The sequence below is a fragment of the Manacus vitellinus genome, unplaced genomic scaffold, assembly GCF_001715985.3.
Source record: "Manacus vitellinus isolate BGI_N305 unplaced genomic scaffold, ASM171598v3 scaffold_26_pilon, whole genome shotgun sequence".
Classification (NCBI taxonomy): domain Eukaryota; kingdom Metazoa; phylum Chordata; class Aves; order Passeriformes; family Pipridae; genus Manacus; species Manacus vitellinus.
The window spans coordinates 10298097-10315044 of NW_021939960.1; the positions used below are offsets into that span (position 1 = coordinate 10298097).

General features: G+C 46.1%; 2 protein-coding genes across 2 annotated transcripts in view; one reads left to right on the plus strand and one right to left on the minus strand.

The window, feature by feature from the left end:
• Window positions 1-463: 463 nt before the first annotated feature.
• Window positions 464-4315, minus strand: TOMM34 (translocase of outer mitochondrial membrane 34). The gene is made up of 6 exons (XM_029960430.1): window positions 4230-4315; window positions 3941-4093; window positions 3195-3355; window positions 2784-2928; window positions 2016-2142; window positions 464-1498 (listed from the first exon to the last, which is right to left on the minus strand). The coding sequence occupies exons 1-6, from the start codon at window positions 4313-4315 to the stop codon at window positions 1400-1402; spliced, it is 771 nt and encodes a 256-aa protein (XP_029816290.1). The 3' UTR covers window positions 464-1399.
• Window positions 4316-4391: 76 nt separating this feature from the next.
• The window catches only part of STK4 (serine/threonine kinase 4), a 45240-nt gene continuing 32683 nt past the window's right edge, over window positions 4392-16948 (plus strand). Inside the window, exons 1-10 of the mRNA XM_029960431.1 lie at window positions 4392-4430; window positions 4497-4780; window positions 7247-7327; window positions 8157-8285; window positions 10124-10238; window positions 10758-10922; window positions 11324-11491; window positions 12070-12207; window positions 12865-12993; window positions 15311-15497. Of these exons, the coding sequence (XP_029816291.1) occupies window positions 4392-4430; window positions 4497-4780; window positions 7247-7327; window positions 8157-8285; window positions 10124-10238; window positions 10758-10922; window positions 11324-11491; window positions 12070-12207; window positions 12865-12993; window positions 15311-15497 (1435 nt within the window). The remainder of the gene's footprint in view (window positions 4431-4496; window positions 4781-7246; window positions 7328-8156; window positions 8286-10123; window positions 10239-10757; window positions 10923-11323; window positions 11492-12069; window positions 12208-12864; window positions 12994-15310; window positions 15498-16948) is intronic.

Genomic DNA, 16948 nt, shown 5'->3' on the forward strand with positions numbered 1-16948 from the left:
CATTAGAGGGATTGTCTGATCTCTAAATTCAATTGGTGCAGTACATGCCTCAAACACTGACTGCTGGGAGAAGCAAAGTGGGAAACTAAGATACCTGAACCCTGACTTCAGGGCTGGCTTCTATCTCCTGGCCTTTATTGTGAGGTGGATCAGGTCTAGCACTGTCCAGCATCTGGACTTACTAGCTGAAGCAGTGTGCAAGTGAAAAATGGTTGGAAACCCTAATGCAGTGCTGTGCTTCCCACTGGCATGCCCTTCCCAGCCCCAGTGTCCCTAGAGCTATAGGCTTTCTTGTTCTGAGCCCTAACTTTAATGGCCACTAAGAGCTGAGGCCACTGTCTGAAAGAGCAGGGCCCTGTACAGTGCTTGAAGTGCTCTGACAAAAAGGTGGGACAGTGTGAAGTGGTTAAAGAAGTGTATCAGTTCCCCTATACCCTCCATCCCATAAAAAACAGCTCCAAACTGAAAATAAACATGGCTTTAATGGTTTTAACAGTTCACAGAGTAACTCCAACTATCTCTTTACCTACCATTTTAAATCAGTGCCATCAATACCAGATCAGGAGAAGACCAAAAAGCATAAACATGCATTGAAGTAGTAAGCCAGACCTCAGCTGGGATGTTACTGGAAATTCTCCTCCCTGTAACACCCCATAGCAACTGCTCCAAAAGGCACAGAGGAGCTAAAGTGGTTTTTAAAAAAAAAAAAAAAAAAAAAAAAAACAAAAAAACCATTGCAAAATTCCCAAGCACCCAGAATCTGTAATAGTGCACAGTGTAACAAGGCAGGCTTAACTTGCTGCTGTTTTCTTAAATGTGCAGAATAACTAAAGAAAGCTGCTACTGTAAACATCTGCCCAGCCACACTAAGCAGCAGAACCCAGCTGAGGGCCAGCAGGCATCAAGGGGGCGAGGGAACAAGCTCAGCCCTGTGCAAGTAACTGTGCCCCTGTTACAAGAAGGGTATGTGGTGCTCTGGCAACTACAGCAGTTCTTGCAGCCACCTTATTTCAGTAATAGCAGCACAAATGCAGCAAAACTGTCACCTGAATAAGGACAAAAAACCCTCTGTTTGCAGCTCTTCAGAAAGAACAGCCACTTCACATGCATCTCAGCCAGCATGGAAAGAGTCCCTGAGGCCAGTAGTTACAGGCAAGTTGACTTCAACCAGGGAAGGGCATTAAAACTATGCATGATCTTAGAGCCAGATTAATAGAGTTTGATACAGATTGTGTCTTAACATTCCTTATGCTGGTACAGAACCTCTTAGATCTCAGCAGCAGTGGAAGATAGATTTCAATACAGATCCTGCATCAAGATTGGTCCCTGTAACAACATGAGAAGGGAAAAAGCTTTCTCCTGCAGTGGAAAACAAAGCTTTCCTTGTTGCTTGGTTACCCTAGGCTCTGTTCAGTTCTTGAAGTAATCTCAGTGCAGCTGTGTTCTTTGGTTCAGTTTTCAACAAGCTCTTGATATCAGCAATACTTGATTTGTAATCCTAGAAAGAGAGTATTTTTTAAGGGTTAGTGCATTAAAAATGCAGTTTAAGGCTGCAGAACTACTACTCAGGAACAGAGGCAAAGGCAACACAGGTAAGCCTCTGACTCCCTCTCTATAACTGCTCAAGCCCTGGCATTGATGTAGCTGTTCTAAAACATGCTTCAACTAGGGCTGAGAAGATAATTTCATGACTCAAGTGAGTTCTGAGTCCAAGACCAATGCACTGCATAGTCCAGCACTGCCTCCAGAATTTCTCACGAGACACAAAAAGATAAAGCTCAACACAACACACAGCTGCTTTCAGCATCTCTAGGAATGGGACCTATGTGGGAAAACTCATGAGATCCAAATACTGATGTGAAAGAAAATGCCCTCTCAGTCCATACAGGTCTCAGCTACCTGTTGGCAGGTGTTGTCTAGCACAGAAACAAGTTCTAAAGGACACCTATGGCTCTGATTATGCACAACCAGGCATCTAGTCCTAGCCTAAAACCCTTCGAAAACTCCTGACTTACCTTCAGTTCTTTAAATGCTTGAGCACGCCTGTAGAGTGCCTTCACGTTCTTAGGATCTAACTTCAGAGCTTCTGTGCAGTCCTGTGCTGCCTCCTTGTATTGCTTCAGGGTCAGGTAACAGAGAGCTCTGCAAAACAGATACCTGGTTAGAGATCTCTGGCTGAAAACAGCACCTACTGCTGCAGCATACAGAGCAGGTCCCAGTGGAGCACAAAGCTGGGCTCCAAAACCAGCCTTGATTCTCACACGTTATGTCATCTTACTTCTTGAGCCCAGGTTTTTTTCAGTTAAAAGGAGGGGGGGAAAAAAAGGAAATGGTTTTTTGATTTAAAGAGGGGAAAAAAAAAAGGAGGATGTTTAGAGCAACCTGCTCTGAAGCTGAAGACCCTGAAGCTAAAGAACCTGCACTTTGAGGATGCAGGTTCCTGTCTATACCAGTGCAGCATGTGTTCTGCTTGCTGCAACTGCTTTAGAAGTACTCTAAGTACAGTACTTTGTGGTTTGTAGGACAACACAGGCCACTCAGAATACCCCAGTCCTGGCAGACAAAGCATTAAAGGGAGTAGGCCCTTCAGTGTCTCCAAGGGTTTTGCAGTACCTGATCAAAGAATGTTACACTACAGGGGAGACTGCACTTGGGGTGGGTGTGTGTAGATGGTTTTGTTTTATTCATTAGTTTGGGTACAAACGTTAGACAGCTCTGTCAGAAGTACCACAGTGACCTTTATAAAGGGCCAAGAAGTACTTGGGCAAAGAGCTGAGCAGTACCTGTTGGTGTAAGTTGCACATTCCTGGTTGAGCTTTAAACTCTCAGTGTACTTCTCAACTGCTCTTTTATGGTTTCCTTTCTTTACAAGTTCGTTTCCTTCTTCCTTCAGAGTTCGAGCTCTCTCCATGCCAGCAGCAGTCTGGTCTGGAAACAGTGTGGAAGGATACAGAACACCATAAAACCAACAAGAACATCACAGCATCCCAGAAAACAAATCCCCCCATACCAGAGGTGAGACACCGAGACATCAAAGGGACCAGAATCAACGAAAAGGCTGTGGCAGAGCCTGGCCTGGGTCTCTCCAGGCTGCAGCCCCAGCTGCAGACACACCGAGCAGGTGTGGCAGCTGCCTTGTTCATCACCCTTGTGAGCTGCAGGGCTCTGTGCCCAGCCCAAGGGCATGCTCCCACCTGGTTTTCCCTGTGGTGCAGTTGCAGGAGGAGTGTTTGCCCCAGGGGCTCCAGGAGAAGGAACGCTCCACCTCGTCTGGGCAGAAACAGGCACCGTGGGGATTGGCGGCAGCTTCTGACGCCAGTTCACGCCATCCTTCTCCAGCAGGGCTTTAGTCATCCTGGAAGGGACGCTCCCAGTCACCCTGGCTGTTGGCTGGATGGGCCACACAGGAGCCAGCAGGGTCACTTTTTAACCCACTTTGTGTACCAAGGACAGCACCTCTCCCCTGATCTTTTTACATGCATCTCAACTAGGTTCCTTCTACAGGCAGGACATTTATGAAAAGATCTTCTTTGTGTCAGCAGGGCTAAAAATATCACAGGACAAGGGCTGGGGCTGTCAGTGCTCAGGTGAGCAAGAGACATGCATTTCACTCCTCAGTCTGGCAAGCCATGAACCGAAACAGAAAGCACCAGGAAGAGAACAGGACTACAGCAGCCTGTAAATGCAGTCAGCATCGAGAGGCTTAAAGGATAGGGCACTAGAGTTTGTATTTTATTATTTCCCTTAGACCAGACACTGAGCAAAGCAGAAACAGTCCCAGAGAAATCAGGCAGCATCTTGAAAGGACCTACGGGCTCAGGCAGATAGAGGGAGCATGGCCAGGCCTTGCTTTACTCAAGCTGGGGCCCAGCTTGCTCCTGACAGCGCTGCAGGGATGCAGCAAGGCTGGCGGCACAGGACCCGCGCCTGCCGGCGTTACCTGTTGACTCCATCGTGCGCCGCCTGCACGGAGCAGTCCACCTGCAGCGCGGTCTTGTAGTCCACGTAGGCCAGCGCGTACCTCTCCAGAGCCTCGTAAGCCGCCGCCCGCCTCAGGAGGGGCTTGATCCCGAACGGGACCAGCTCGAGGGCGCTGCGCAGAGGGGGCACAGCGGGGTAGCCAGCGCGGCTCCGGGGCGGGCCGCACAACCGGCGGGGGAGCAGGCCGACGCGCCCTCCGGCCCGCCGGTGACCCGGCCCCGCTTACCGGAGCAGTGTCGGCCACGCACAAGGCTGACAGGCGCCGTCCTTGAGGGTGGCAGGCGGTGTGCGGTTTGGCGAGCAGCACGCTTGCGCTCCTTTCGGCGGCCGGCATCCCCTGCGCGTGGAGAGCGGGGAATTCAGCCGGGATCCAGCGGGGATCCAGCGGGGATCCAGCCGGGATCAAGCCGATGCCAGCGGGGATCCAGCCGGATCAGCCGGGATCCAAGGCCGGATCAGCGGGTCACCCGCCGCGCCCCCGCCCCGGGACGCGCCCGTACGCTTGACGCCTCCAGTGCTCCAGCAGCTCCCGATGTAGGCGCGGCGGTCCGGGCAGTTACTGCCCGCGGCGGAACTCCCTCGTTGCCGGACCGGCGCAGGCGCACCGGGGGACGCGCCATCGCGCCCGGGAAGCGCGCCCTCGCCGGGCCGGGGGCGGGCCGCTCCCCGCCAGGCATCCGGCGGCGGGCGAAGCGGCGGCGGTCCTCGTGGCGGGGGCATGGGGCGGTGAGAGACGGAGCGGCCGGGGATCGCCGAGATCGCCGACATGGAGACGGCTGCAGCTGCGGAACCCGCGCCGGTAACGGGGGGCGCGTCCCGCCGGGGATGCTCCGGCCTTCGGGAGCGGGGGCGAGCCGGGGCCGGCTGCCGAGCCGGCCCGAGGGGCGGGCGGGGGTGTCGCGTGGCTTCGCCCCGACGGCGCCGGCAAGTGCGTGGGACAGCCCGAGCGCAGGCGGTGGGGGAGGAAATGGCCTCGAGCTGCAGAGAGCCGGGAGAAGGCGGCGGCTGCGGGCGCTCGCAGCGGTACCGCGGCTGTACCGAGCTGTGCCCACCTGTGCCGGCCGAGCGACGGAGCCCCACTCGCCTGTTTTTCCCTCTCGTCTCTGTCCGGGTGAGTTCCGTGCGGGTCCGCTGGCGCCGGGGCCGTGCCCAGCTCGGTGCCCTGCCCTGGCACCTCCGCCGGGCCCGGAGCATCCCGGGGTTTGGGCTGAGCTCCATGAGCCGCCTATCTCGGAGCGCCAGGCCGGGCCGGGCTGCGGAGGGAGAGCTGGAGATCGGCGGCAGCTTGAATGAAGTGTCCGTGTCAGAATCCTATCAGCGGCTGGCAGCTGGGGCCCGGGGAATCAGCGGCGAACAAAGGAAGCTGCGGGCGCTGCTCCTCAGTGAGATTGGCTCGGTTCGTTAAACGGACAGCGATGTATCTTCTGTTAAAAACAAAAACTGGATCTTATTCTGTAATTGCATATGCTGGTGCTTAGCTGGCAGGTGATTCAGATTAGATCTGAATAACAACAAAGGTGAGGTTGAGTTTGTGTTGCTGTTATATCCGCGTTGTATAAACATCCAGGAGGAAGGCAGCGTGTGCCTGACAGCAGCGAGTGCTCTGCATGAACCAGACAGCCCAGAGTAACTCAGCTCCCAGTCTATAGCAGAAATGAGGTTGTTTGCTGCAGGCATGGTGGTTGTCTGGTTATTGTGCCTGGGTATGTTAAAAGCCTTTTTGTCCCCTTTTATGCTGGTAGAATTTAGGCCTCAACTTCAGCAAGAGGGGTCTGCCTCTCACATCACCACTTTTTGGGCTCTTTGGAAATGGTGGCTTATGTGGTTGCTGATGCATATATTAATTTCATCTCCCCCCTTTTCCCACACCTTCTTCCCTCCCCGTTTTCACAAGGGCAAGTAACATTCTGTTTAATGCTTATCTGTGCAGGGAAGCTAGTGACTGCTTTCAGTATTTCACCACTTCCTGAGTCTGCTTCTATATAATGTTTCCTTTGCTTCAGGAAGCCATTGTATGTGCTCCATGCGCGAGCTGCTCCTCCTGTGTGGCTTTTGTACATAAATGTTATAGCCAGGGATCAATGAGTAGTTTCTCACTCTGCTTCTGAAGAAATTGGGGAAAAAAGTCATATATTTAGTTTAAAAATTAGTATGCCTGTGACTGGACTCTTGATATTTAACAGTAGCGGTTGGAGCTTTCAGGAGTAATTTACAGTTGCGGGTGTCCTCGCGTATTTCACTTTAAACACTGATCACTGTGAGACCAGGCAGTGCTAAAAGCTCTGAGACTCATAAGTTTCTGTGTTTCAAAAACTCGCATGAGCCGGTTTGGGGAGATTGGAGGGGGTTTTGTCGTGTGTTTTATTGTTGTTTCGGATATTTTAATTTTTTTTTAGTTGGTGCGAAAATGAAAGAGCTTGTTTGTGGGCAGTTGAATACTGTATCATTGACAATAAAATACTTAGTTTTCAGAACCTTTTGTTACGTAGTCCTTAGCTGTTTCAGAAGGTTTGGTGAACAGCTCTCCGTGTGGACAGAAACAAATATGATTGATCTGGTTGCTTTGTGCATGAAACCTCCCTAAAAGCTGTACTGGGGGAGAAGGGGGCCAAGTGCAGGATCACATCACATGGCATGGGTTTTTTTCCCCAGAAGGTGTTTCAGCTGACTCTTATTAGCAATACATTTAAGAGTCATGGCATTAAGATACTGCAATAGTCAGATACAGTTTCCTTTTTCTTTTTTCCTGGTAGAATTTTCCTAGTACGTATCCAGGCCCACAAAGTTAAGATCTGAACTTTTGATGTTAAAAACATACAGGTGAGATCAGTCTTGCCTCTTGCTCTCCCAACAAATGTATTCCACCCACACTCTTGAGCATCAGGGAAGATGATGTTCCCTTTTGCTTGGCCTTGGTAGGTATCCTTTCACTCCAGATATTGAAATTTAGCAGATATGTTCAGTAGCTGTTAGACTCTGCTGTACTGTGTTAGGATGTGACCACCAGCATAGAGATCCTGGAATGCATTTCTATCAAGATGAGGTGTAGAACATTCTGTTCTTTTGTAATTCCCGGTCCATTTTTGCTGTTGGATGCTAATAATATTCACTCTTCTTGTCAGGTGAAATAAACTTACTTGATAATCAATTTACTTCACACCAAGCCTTTTGTACGTTTAAGTTGTGCTGTTTATTCTTCTGTTTCAGCAAAGCCCAAACTGCCATAAAATTAAATGCCATAATTTTTCTCTTCTTGCCCGTACAGGCAGCTGAAGAAGTTAGATGAAGACAGTTTAACCAAACAACCTGAAGAAGTGTTTGATGTACTGGAGAAGCTTGGAGAAGGGTACGTGCTCTGTTCAATGGGCCCAATGTACATGTCTCTGAGGACAAATCTGTGTAATGGGGGTGTGTTCAGTGATCTCTGCTGTTTCATTTTTGTTGTGAGCTTATTTCTGCACAGGTACGTACTAACATAGTGACAGTGTTTGGTTAGTAACAGAGTAAAGAATTTGTTTCCCAAGAGTGTGATATCTTAATCCAAACAGTAGCTTACGGCTCAGCAGTAGGGAGTTGAAGCATTGTTGAAAAATGCCAGCCTGGAGTTGATTGAACCCTGTGGGAACTCAAGAGGTTTTGTAGTTGATCCTGGGTACCTCTTGTGGAAGATCTGCCTGGTGGAAGTGAACTTCAGTAGCATTGTGCCACTTGGTGAGGCAGAGCAGCATGGGAACAGTCAGTGAGTGACATGTTTGCTGCCTTAAGCAGTTCATTTGGAAAAACTGAGTTATAAATCTGCCTGGCTGCTGTATGAAAGAAGCTGTAAATAAGAATGATAATATCTGACCAGGGCTGTAGTTCTTACTGATGCTCAGATTGTACTGTATGCTGGAAAGAGAGAATTTTATTTGTTAGATTTGTGCAAACGGCCATTCCAAAGCTATGGTCAATGTCACGATAGCTGGCTCTTTTCTCACCATCTCAAGGTGCTGTGAATTATTTGTATTACAGTGTTTAGAAACTAGCGGAGTGATTATTTACATTAAAATACAAAATATTTTTAACAGAAGGATACGTTTTCCCTGATGGTTACACTTGCAAAAAGCAAAACTATAATATTTGCATTTTTAAAATGTTAGTGCATTTCAGTGTTTGTTTCATGTTTTGTTTCCTAGCTCCTATGGCAGTGTGTTCAAAGCCATTCATAAAGAAACGGGTCAAGTTGTTGCAATTAAACAAGTTCCCGTGGAATCTGACCTGCAAGAGATTATAAAGGAAATATCCATAATGCAGCAATGTGACAGGTAAGTGTGTGCTGCAAACCCCATCATCAGGATGCAAGGAAAAATGTCGCCTGTGATCTGGCACTTCATCAAATAAAAGCCGTGATGTTGCCTTAAATGTTTTTTAAAAGGCCGGACTTGAACAATCAAGTTACCTCGTATCAGCTGAGTCATGTTAACTGACCGTTTGGGTAGTGCAAAGGTAAGACAACAAAAATTCAGCTTGCAGCAAGAGAGCACTCAGTCAAATAACCCTGCACTTGCTGCCAGCCCAGAGCCGAGCGTGTGAGCGTTTGCTGCGGTTCTGCCCGTGCTTGTTGAGCAGTGGTAACTTGATTGTGTGCTAAACAGCAGCTCCTGCCTCCACGTCTTCTAAACAAGACGTAGAAAACTCTTAGAAGAAGGTTTTTTTTTGGTTTTGTTTTTAAGGGGCACGTGGATGGGAGCCACTAACGCATGACTGCTCTTGCATGTGCTCGACCTACGTGCCGTCACCTGCTCGGGTGGCAGGACTGTCCTTCCCGGCTGTTTGCTGCCTGTGCAGGCTCCAGTGCAGGACCAGCTGATCTGAGCATCCCCAGAATAACTTGCTGGCAGCTCTGCTGATGGGCTGATGGTTGGCTCTCTGGGCTGTCTTTGCATGTTTTTATGGGAAAAGATGCTGCAGTGACTTAGCTAATGAAGAGCTTCTGGGTAGGGAAGACCCTGTCAAAGTGTGCCCAAGGCTGAAGGTTTAAAATACACTCATTTCTTCTGGTCTTATGAACCTGGCCTTAAAAACACTACTTTGAAGGACTTGAGGCATGGAAAGCCATTTAAAATAAATTACATGAGCAGTATAAAACTGTGGTCCCACTCTCTCTTATTGCACTCCACTCTCCCTGTCTGTAAATGCAGGTGAGTGGGGGCAGACAGCAAAATGTGACTTGAATGGAAATTTCTTGTGAAAAATTTTACTGTGTAACTTGGAAAGCATTACTAGGTGTCTCTTAAATTAAATATTAATATCTTAAGGCCTAAAACGAGACCTTACAGTTGTGAACAGCAGAGGGAGTGAATCACTGGAGCATCACATTTTCTGTGCAAGCATAATGGGGCACTGCAGTGTGACTGACCTGCTAGTTTTTGGTTTTTCATTAGAAAACGTTCAACAGAGAATAGATTAAACACACTTTTGTTCCTTAGCTCCATTCCCATAAAATCAGGGACATTCTTTCTGTTAGTTTCAGCTTTACCTTTTCCAGAGAACAGATGGTTTTTCAGACCAATGTACTTTACTAGGTTGTTTGTTTTTTTGTGCAGCCAAATAGCTCACAGAGAGACAGTTGTACTGAGATCCTAAAATATATCCTGGGCTAAACTGTAGCAATGGGGGAACATTCCTTTTAATGAACATGATAGCTGTTTTCCAACAAATTGTGGATTTTATTTAGTGTTTCCATTTGGTGGCAAATGCTCTGCAGCAGCTTTACCAGGGACTACTGTGGCACGTTTCCCATTCCCTTGTCCTGCCTTCCTGCTTGCCCCAGCACTGACCCTGTTGTAACCCTGTCCAGGGGGTTAAACCAGACTGAAGGCTAATCGCTCCTCATTTCCGCAGGATTTGTTGTCTGACAGTTTAGCTCCCTGAAGTGACTTACTGGCAGGTCATATGAGCAGTGAGAACAGGCTTGGCAGGACTGTGGTAACCCTGTGTGGGTTCAGGGTGGGTTGGAACACTTTTGATCAGGGTTTCGGTGGCATTTCAGCGCTGAGTTTCTAAAACGTCCTTAAGGGTTCTGCAGTGTATCGTGCTTATTCAGTGATGCTGATTACTGGTATTTGACCCTTTGTTTTCTTCTTTCTTTCACATTTCGTAGTCCTCATGTGGTGAAATATTATGGCAGCTATTTTAAGAACACAGACCTGTGGATAGTGATGGAATACTGCGGCGCTGGATCCGTGTCTGACATTATTCGGTTACGAAACAAAACTGTACGTCCTCTCTCCTTTGAATTTATGGATGGGAATTGTGGGTGTCCAGCAGCTCAAGGAAATTCTTACAGTGTTCAATGCCTGACAACCATTTGCCATAACTTGTGGTGCAGGTCTCTTGTTCCTCTGAAATTGAGAAAGGGTGATTCCATTGACTGAGTGTTGGTTATCTGGATAATTTAATCAGAGGAGCAGATTTGGGTGTGTTGGCTTTCCTGAAAAGCCAGACTGATTCCAAGTAAGCCTCCACTTTGCCCTACTTTGGTTATTGCAGGATAGGAATTACAAGTTGGGGAAGGGTTATGGTATGTGAGATGTGGTAGGTGTGTATGTGTATGCTGATTGTAATCTAATTTGCTACACAATGCTGTAAGTCACAAACTAATTCCCCATTAGTGTGGCGTCCTTTAGTGAAGGCAATTAAATAGCAATTAGTGAATCTCAGTAACATACAGACCAAAGCACAACAGTGCTGTGCCTCAGCACTGCCAGGCTGGCAGCAACTCTTCTCTTCTTTAGCTCACAGAGGAGGAAATTGCTACAATAGTGCAGTCGACCCTGAAAGGACTCGAGTACCTGCATTTTATGAGGAAAATACACAGGGACATCAAAGCTGGAAATATATTGCTAAATACAGAGGGACATGCTAAACTTGCAGACTTTGGAGTGGCAGGACAACTTACAGTGAGTAAACCCAAGATGTTTGTGTGCATTTCAGTTTGTCTTTTTAATCTGTGTGTGAGTGTGATGGGCTTGTGGAGGCTGAGAAACTGTTCATAGCTGTTGTTTAGCACTTCACATCAGCATAATGAGATTGTAAACTAGTGACAGACTAGAGCAGAGCTTGCTCTGTGGAAGCTGTAATACCTGAGTAATGGCTTGCAATAGCATTTGCTGTTTTCTTCGGGATATTTTTAACTTCTGTGAGGACATTCCAATTCCTCTTTGCAGCCCTCCATATCCCAGTCCTGCTGAGCCTAATAATGTGTGTGCATGCAAGATAATTAGGGTGATAATTCACTAATGAGTGTTTGTGGCTAATACAGTTGCCACTGTCTGGCTCTTTATCCTTCTCTTCTTCTCAGGACACCATGGCAAAGCGGAACACAGTTATAGGGACCCCATTTTGGATGGCTCCAGAAGTGATTCAGGAAATTGGGTATAATTGTGTTGCAGACATCTGGTCTCTGGGAATCACTGCAATAGAAATGGCTGAAGGCAAGCCACCATATGCAGATATTCATCCCATGAGGGTAAGGACTGTGGCCTCTTAAAATGTATTGCTGTATGGAAAGGGTTTGCTGTTGCAGGTGGCTGAGTAACATACCAGCATGCCATTTGCTTTTAATTTAGTGCAAGTTGTTTGTTTTCTGCCAGTTTTTTGTAGTGTTGATTAAACGAAAAACAGGTCTTTTGTCAAGAAGAATCTGCATGGGAAGAAAAAAAATCACAATCCTCTTCTGTTAAGACAGAGCTGAAGCTTGGTGTTGGGTATGAAGAAACATATTTTCAGCTGGATTATCCAAAGTGTTTGTTGTTTTTTTTTAATGCAAGCACAATTTTTTAAGATTTGAAGTTAGCATATTCATACCTTTTGGGGCACATAATGGCCCAGCTTAGATGTAAGCACCTAGTGAGAAAAGTCTGTTTTCTTGCTGCTTGATCCCTCTGAGCAGATTTGTGTGTAATATTGGCACGAACTCTTCAGAAGCAGCAAACCTGACAATGTCCATCATCCTTCAGTGCCAGTGTATGTTTGGGTGTGTTTACATTGTGTTGTTGGAACGTTTTAAGCTTGGTTTGGAAATCTGGAATATTCCTTTGCTTTCAGGCAATTTTCATGATTCCCACCAACCCACCCCCAACGTTCAGGAAACCAGAGCTCTGGTCAGACAATTTTACTGACTTTGTGAAACAGTGTCTTGTGAAGAGCCCGGAGCAACGTGCCACTGCAACACAACTTCTGCAGGTCTGCCTTTTCTTACAAGAAAATAATAAGCTCTAGAGAAGCCTTGCCAGGGTAGGCAGGGCTGTGTGGCTGTTGGGATGTTTGGTTTCCTTTCTTGCTGCTCCTGTTCACTACAGGTTTTACTTTTTAATATCTCAGTTTTAAAAATCTCACACTCAACTTCAGTTTTTCACTTCTTCTCTGAGAACCAATCCAACTTCCTTTGTCTACCCTGGGTTGTTTATGTTGCTTTGGCTTTTGGAGTTTGATGTTGGTTTTGTTTGGTTTTGTTTTACTTTCAAATTCTCACCAGCACTGCCAAAAAACTTAAAACACTAAACAGGGGAGGCTAAATGAAAGTGGTTGCTCAGAATGGTCTAGGCATGGAAATGGTCTGTGTAACTGGTTCTTGACAGCTAAGCTGCTAAGGAGAGAAGTAAGCAGAGCTGTGGAGGGAGGAATGAGCCCAAGGTCTCACAGCAGCAGTGCCCTTGCAGCATGATCTCGTTTGGAGGGTGGGATGTCTCCTTGCTGTGCCAAACAGAAGTACTGGATTGTTATTTCAGTCATGTTTTGAGTTAAACCTTAATTTAATTTGAAGTAGGCCACAGTAATAGCCTTTCACTGTTACACCTTGCTTCGGATGCAGTGCTTATTTGTTTTTAAAATACTTCTCAGCATCCATTTGTTAAAAGTGCCAAAGGAGTGTCAATCCTGCGAGACCTGATTAACGAAGCGATGGACATCAAGCTGAAACGTCAGGAGGCTCAGCAGCGTGAGCTGGATCAAGAGGATGAAGAAAATTCAGTGAGTATTTAATAGTAACAGCGTACAAAGTCCAAACTCTTGCTGCTTTCATAAGGCTTAGCTGCTCTGGTTTTTTGGTTTTGCAATATTTTGTTCAATAGCCAGTGGATTTGACTTAGTTCTGGAGTTTTCTGCTTTGTGACTGTTTAACCTGGTGCTTGGTCCCTGCTCAATCTATATTTGGGTGGGATAGGCAGCATGTGTGGCTTACAGTCCACCTTATAGACCTGTGATTGAGCAGGGCTACAAAGAACTGTATGCAGAAGACTTGATACATTTTCCCAGTTGGATTATATTATTTATGCAGTAGTGAGAATTTTTCATTGTGGATTCAGGTCTTACTTAGACTGCTCTGCTAGTATAAAATGATGATATCATCTGTGATGGACTATGATATAAGTATGTTGTGTTGTTTTACTATTGTTGTGCTTTAGAACCTCCCTTATAGAAACTTTCTTCTACACAAGAGCAACCGACAGAAGCCTGAGGTGAGGGCATGGGAAGTGTTCAGGGGATTGCTGTGAATTGCAGTTCAGCTCCTTGTTTCAGTGGTTACAGCATGTGAATTTGGAAAGCATGTTGAAAGCTGTTTTTTGAGCCTCTGCCTGCTTCAGCCTGAATAAATGAAATGGGCAACACCAGGCATTGTATGCCAGCCCTGTTCAGGGGCTAGACTTGAACAGCATGGTCCACAGTGTCTGTGCTGAACACATTCTTCATCTGGTTTTCCAGTCTAGGGCTGCATATTTATTCAGTGTGGGTGTAACTTTATGGGTCATGTTGCCATGATGTCAACTCTACAAGTATTGTCCCTACCCTGAGTATTGTCCCCACTCTCTCTTCTGCATTTCTGACTGCTCTGGGGTCACGTTGCTGAGAGGTGCTGTCTGTGTAGCAGAGTTGAGTCGTCTTTGTCAGTCTGTGTGTTTTCCCAGAGCTTGTCTGCTCCATGTCTGTGAGCAGAAGAGCATTCCCAAGCACTTCCCAAGCACTGTGGAAACTTCTGCTGTGCTCCTTTGTTAAATGACGTGTAGCAAACAAATTTATTGCTTCCTCTCACCCACTCATCTCCACATAAAACTGCTTTTCCTCCATTAACACCTTGTGTAGTTTTCTCCTCTCTTGCTGCTGGTTTTGAGGTTGGGAAGTAAATTTTGTAGATGTTGTTGACACAGCAGATAAAATGCTGGGAACACCATGGAGGGATTTACTTCTTCCTTTCCATGACAGTGAGGTGGAGTATTGCAGCTTGATGTGCAGTGCTTGTGTTTTCCCTCTTACACTAATACACATCTGCAAGGCCATGGTCACACATCGAGAATGTGAACTTCATCCTTAGAACAACACTAAATTGAGCATCTCATCTAAGGTGAGATGCCTAAAACCTTTACTCTAAACCTAGAAAGTGACTTGTGTTCCTGCAGTTGGACAGCTGGTCCACATTTCCAAGAAACTAAATGGATTGTGGAAATTTTGACCTTATTCTTTGTTAAATCCTATTCACAATATACACTTAATGAAGCACCTCTGGCTACCTCTGGCTAAGGTAACTCTCTACTAGGAAGTTGTTCCACCAGAATTTATTTGAAGAGCTTGTGTTTTCCTACAGTCTCTTAAGCCTTGACAGCAGTTAATTCCAACTTCTTTAGTACTAGTGCCTGTTAACAAATGGAAAGATAAAAAATAATTTTCAGTGAAAAAAAATTACTAAACTTTGGTAATTTATTTGAATCCTTTTCAAAGATTTGCAAATGCAGCTCATTTTTCTTCAGTGCTTCTGAAATTTATAGCAAGTAAAACTACCTAAATGCTAGAGATAGGGGAAAAAAAAAGTAGGATGAGGGTTTTCTTTCCATGTGCCACAAACACTGCAGACTTAGACCTGTTGCTATCATTAAATAATGACTCCTCAGTGAACTGTAGCACTTGAGATAGTGGTTTGAGGTCAGCTCTTAGAACTGGCTGGATGAATAGAAACACTAATGACTGAACAAGTGTTGTAATCTACTCTTACAGGCACATCACCAGGTCAGAAATGAGAAAATGAGATACAACTTGCACTGAGAAGCTTCTACTGGTTATTTTATCTGTTCTCTTATTTATCATGCTGGCAGAAAAGTATGAAGACTTTTCATTGCCTGTTTGGAGATGACAGGGAGAGAACTAAGTGCATAAACCAAATGTGGCTCCTGTGTGTGTGTGTGTGTGTGTAAAAACCTCTGAATTAGTGAGCCTTGCCAGTGTCCCTGGAGACAGACATTCCTCATGGGACTTCACCACCATCAGTAAAATATGTATTTATGGCATCTTTGTACAGGAGGAAGATGAAACCGATTCAGGCACCATGGTGAGGGCAAGTGGAGATGAAACTGGAACCATAAGAGCTGTGAACACCATGAGTGATGGAGCCAACACCATGATAGAACACGACGGCACCTTGGAGTCCCAGCTGGGTACAATGGTCATAAACACGGAAGAGGAAGAGGAGGAGGGCACCATGAAAAGTAAGAGAACATCTCTGACTTCTAGAATATTCCTTAAGACTTCATGTGGGCTATTCTATATACTACCAGCCTGCTTTGATGTTTTTGGTAGCTTGTGTCTTTTGGTTGTAGGAAGCTAAAACTTTTAGGTCAATGCCCTCTGGCAGCAGAGAAGCCTTTCAGAATCCAAGTTTCATTCTTTTTAGTCTTGCACTTGGTGTAGCTGATGACTTGTGCACAATTTCCAGAAGTTTCTGTGCTGATTGAATAAGATCTGATTCTAGGTGGTAATTTTTTTTGGTCAGTTCTTTCTCGCTTGTTTTGTCTTTCTCACGGAGTAAAGAGGAGGGGGATTCCAGCAGAGGGTTAATCAAAAAACTTGTGCTGCTTTAGATGATGATCTGGCTGTATCCTGGCATCTGAAAGCAGCAAGTCTGTGTCAGGACTGATACATCCAATGAAGATTCATGAAATGACAAATATCTTTCAGGTTTCCAGCACAGCAGGACATGCAGTGGGAGGAGCTGACATCTCTCTAGAGTGGTGTGTTTCTTTAGTGTTGCTCTAATCACTGAGGACAACTGAATGAGCTGTGTGTTGCTGTTTGAGACATTTCAAGTTCTGCCCTAAAATAGGAAAGCTTACTAAAGCTACAAACCTTGCCTTAGGATGTAAGATTTAAAATGATGTGACTGATAGTCTATGGAAGACCTTACAGCTTGAGCTGGAAAAGAGTTGAAAATGTTTCTTCGATTAAAGAAAAATGGCAGGGAGAACCTTCCTGGAAAATATGACTAGAAGAAAAGGAATCTTTTCTGGATTATGGATTCTCATAGAAATCCATTCCCACAGGTTTGTTAGCCTCACAGTCCTGAGGCAGAGGTAGTCAGGGATGACTCAGCTGGCCAGCAGGAATGTTTGTTTGCTCAAGGACCGAGGAAAATGCTGAGTGGGGGCTCAGCAGTACTGAGATATGACCATCACAGGCAAGGCTTGTTCTTTTGTCTCTTGCACTGCTCCCAAAGACTTCCTTGGCAATCTGATTTTGAACCTTTAGCTCTAGTGATAGAGGAAAAAATTCTCAACAGGAGTTAGGAGAAATCCTTTCCTCAGGAATTTCTGTCTTGAAAGCTTCTTCCCTGTGGGTGCCCTCTGGAGCTTGTGGAAAGATATTGGGTTCAAGAGTGAAATTTCAGCAGAATCCCTTTAAAGAGTTTTCCAGACTCTGGCAAACACTGATTCATCACATTAAACCCCAGAGGTGTCAGCCCATGTGGCAGCTTGTGGCAACAAAGGCAACGGGCTGATGCTCTCAGGTGCTGTGGAACAAGGTCAGTCTAGCAGGGAGATGGATGGATGGATGGATGCTTAGAGTAGCTAAACTGTCATCCCAAGAAAGGGACATTTGAACACTATTAAATGAACCTGGTGAAGCTGCAGTTTCTCTTCAAAGAGCCAGCACTGTTATTTTC

Bases quoted from the DNA above. Each gene is read 5' to 3' on its own strand.
- TOMM34 (XM_029960430.1), bottom strand. From the start codon at position 4,315: ATGCCGGCCGCCGAAAGGAGCGCAAGCGTGCTGCTCGCCAAACCGCAC. The intron at 4,094-4,229 runs GTGCGTGGCCGA...CCCTCTGCGCAG, and splicing joins GGACGGCGCCTGTCAGCCTT to CGCCCTCGAGCTGGTCCCGT. The intron at 1,499-2,015 runs GTAAGTCAGGAG...CTCTCTTTCTAG, and splicing joins AAGCATTTAAAGAACTGAAG to GATTACAAATCAAGTATTGC.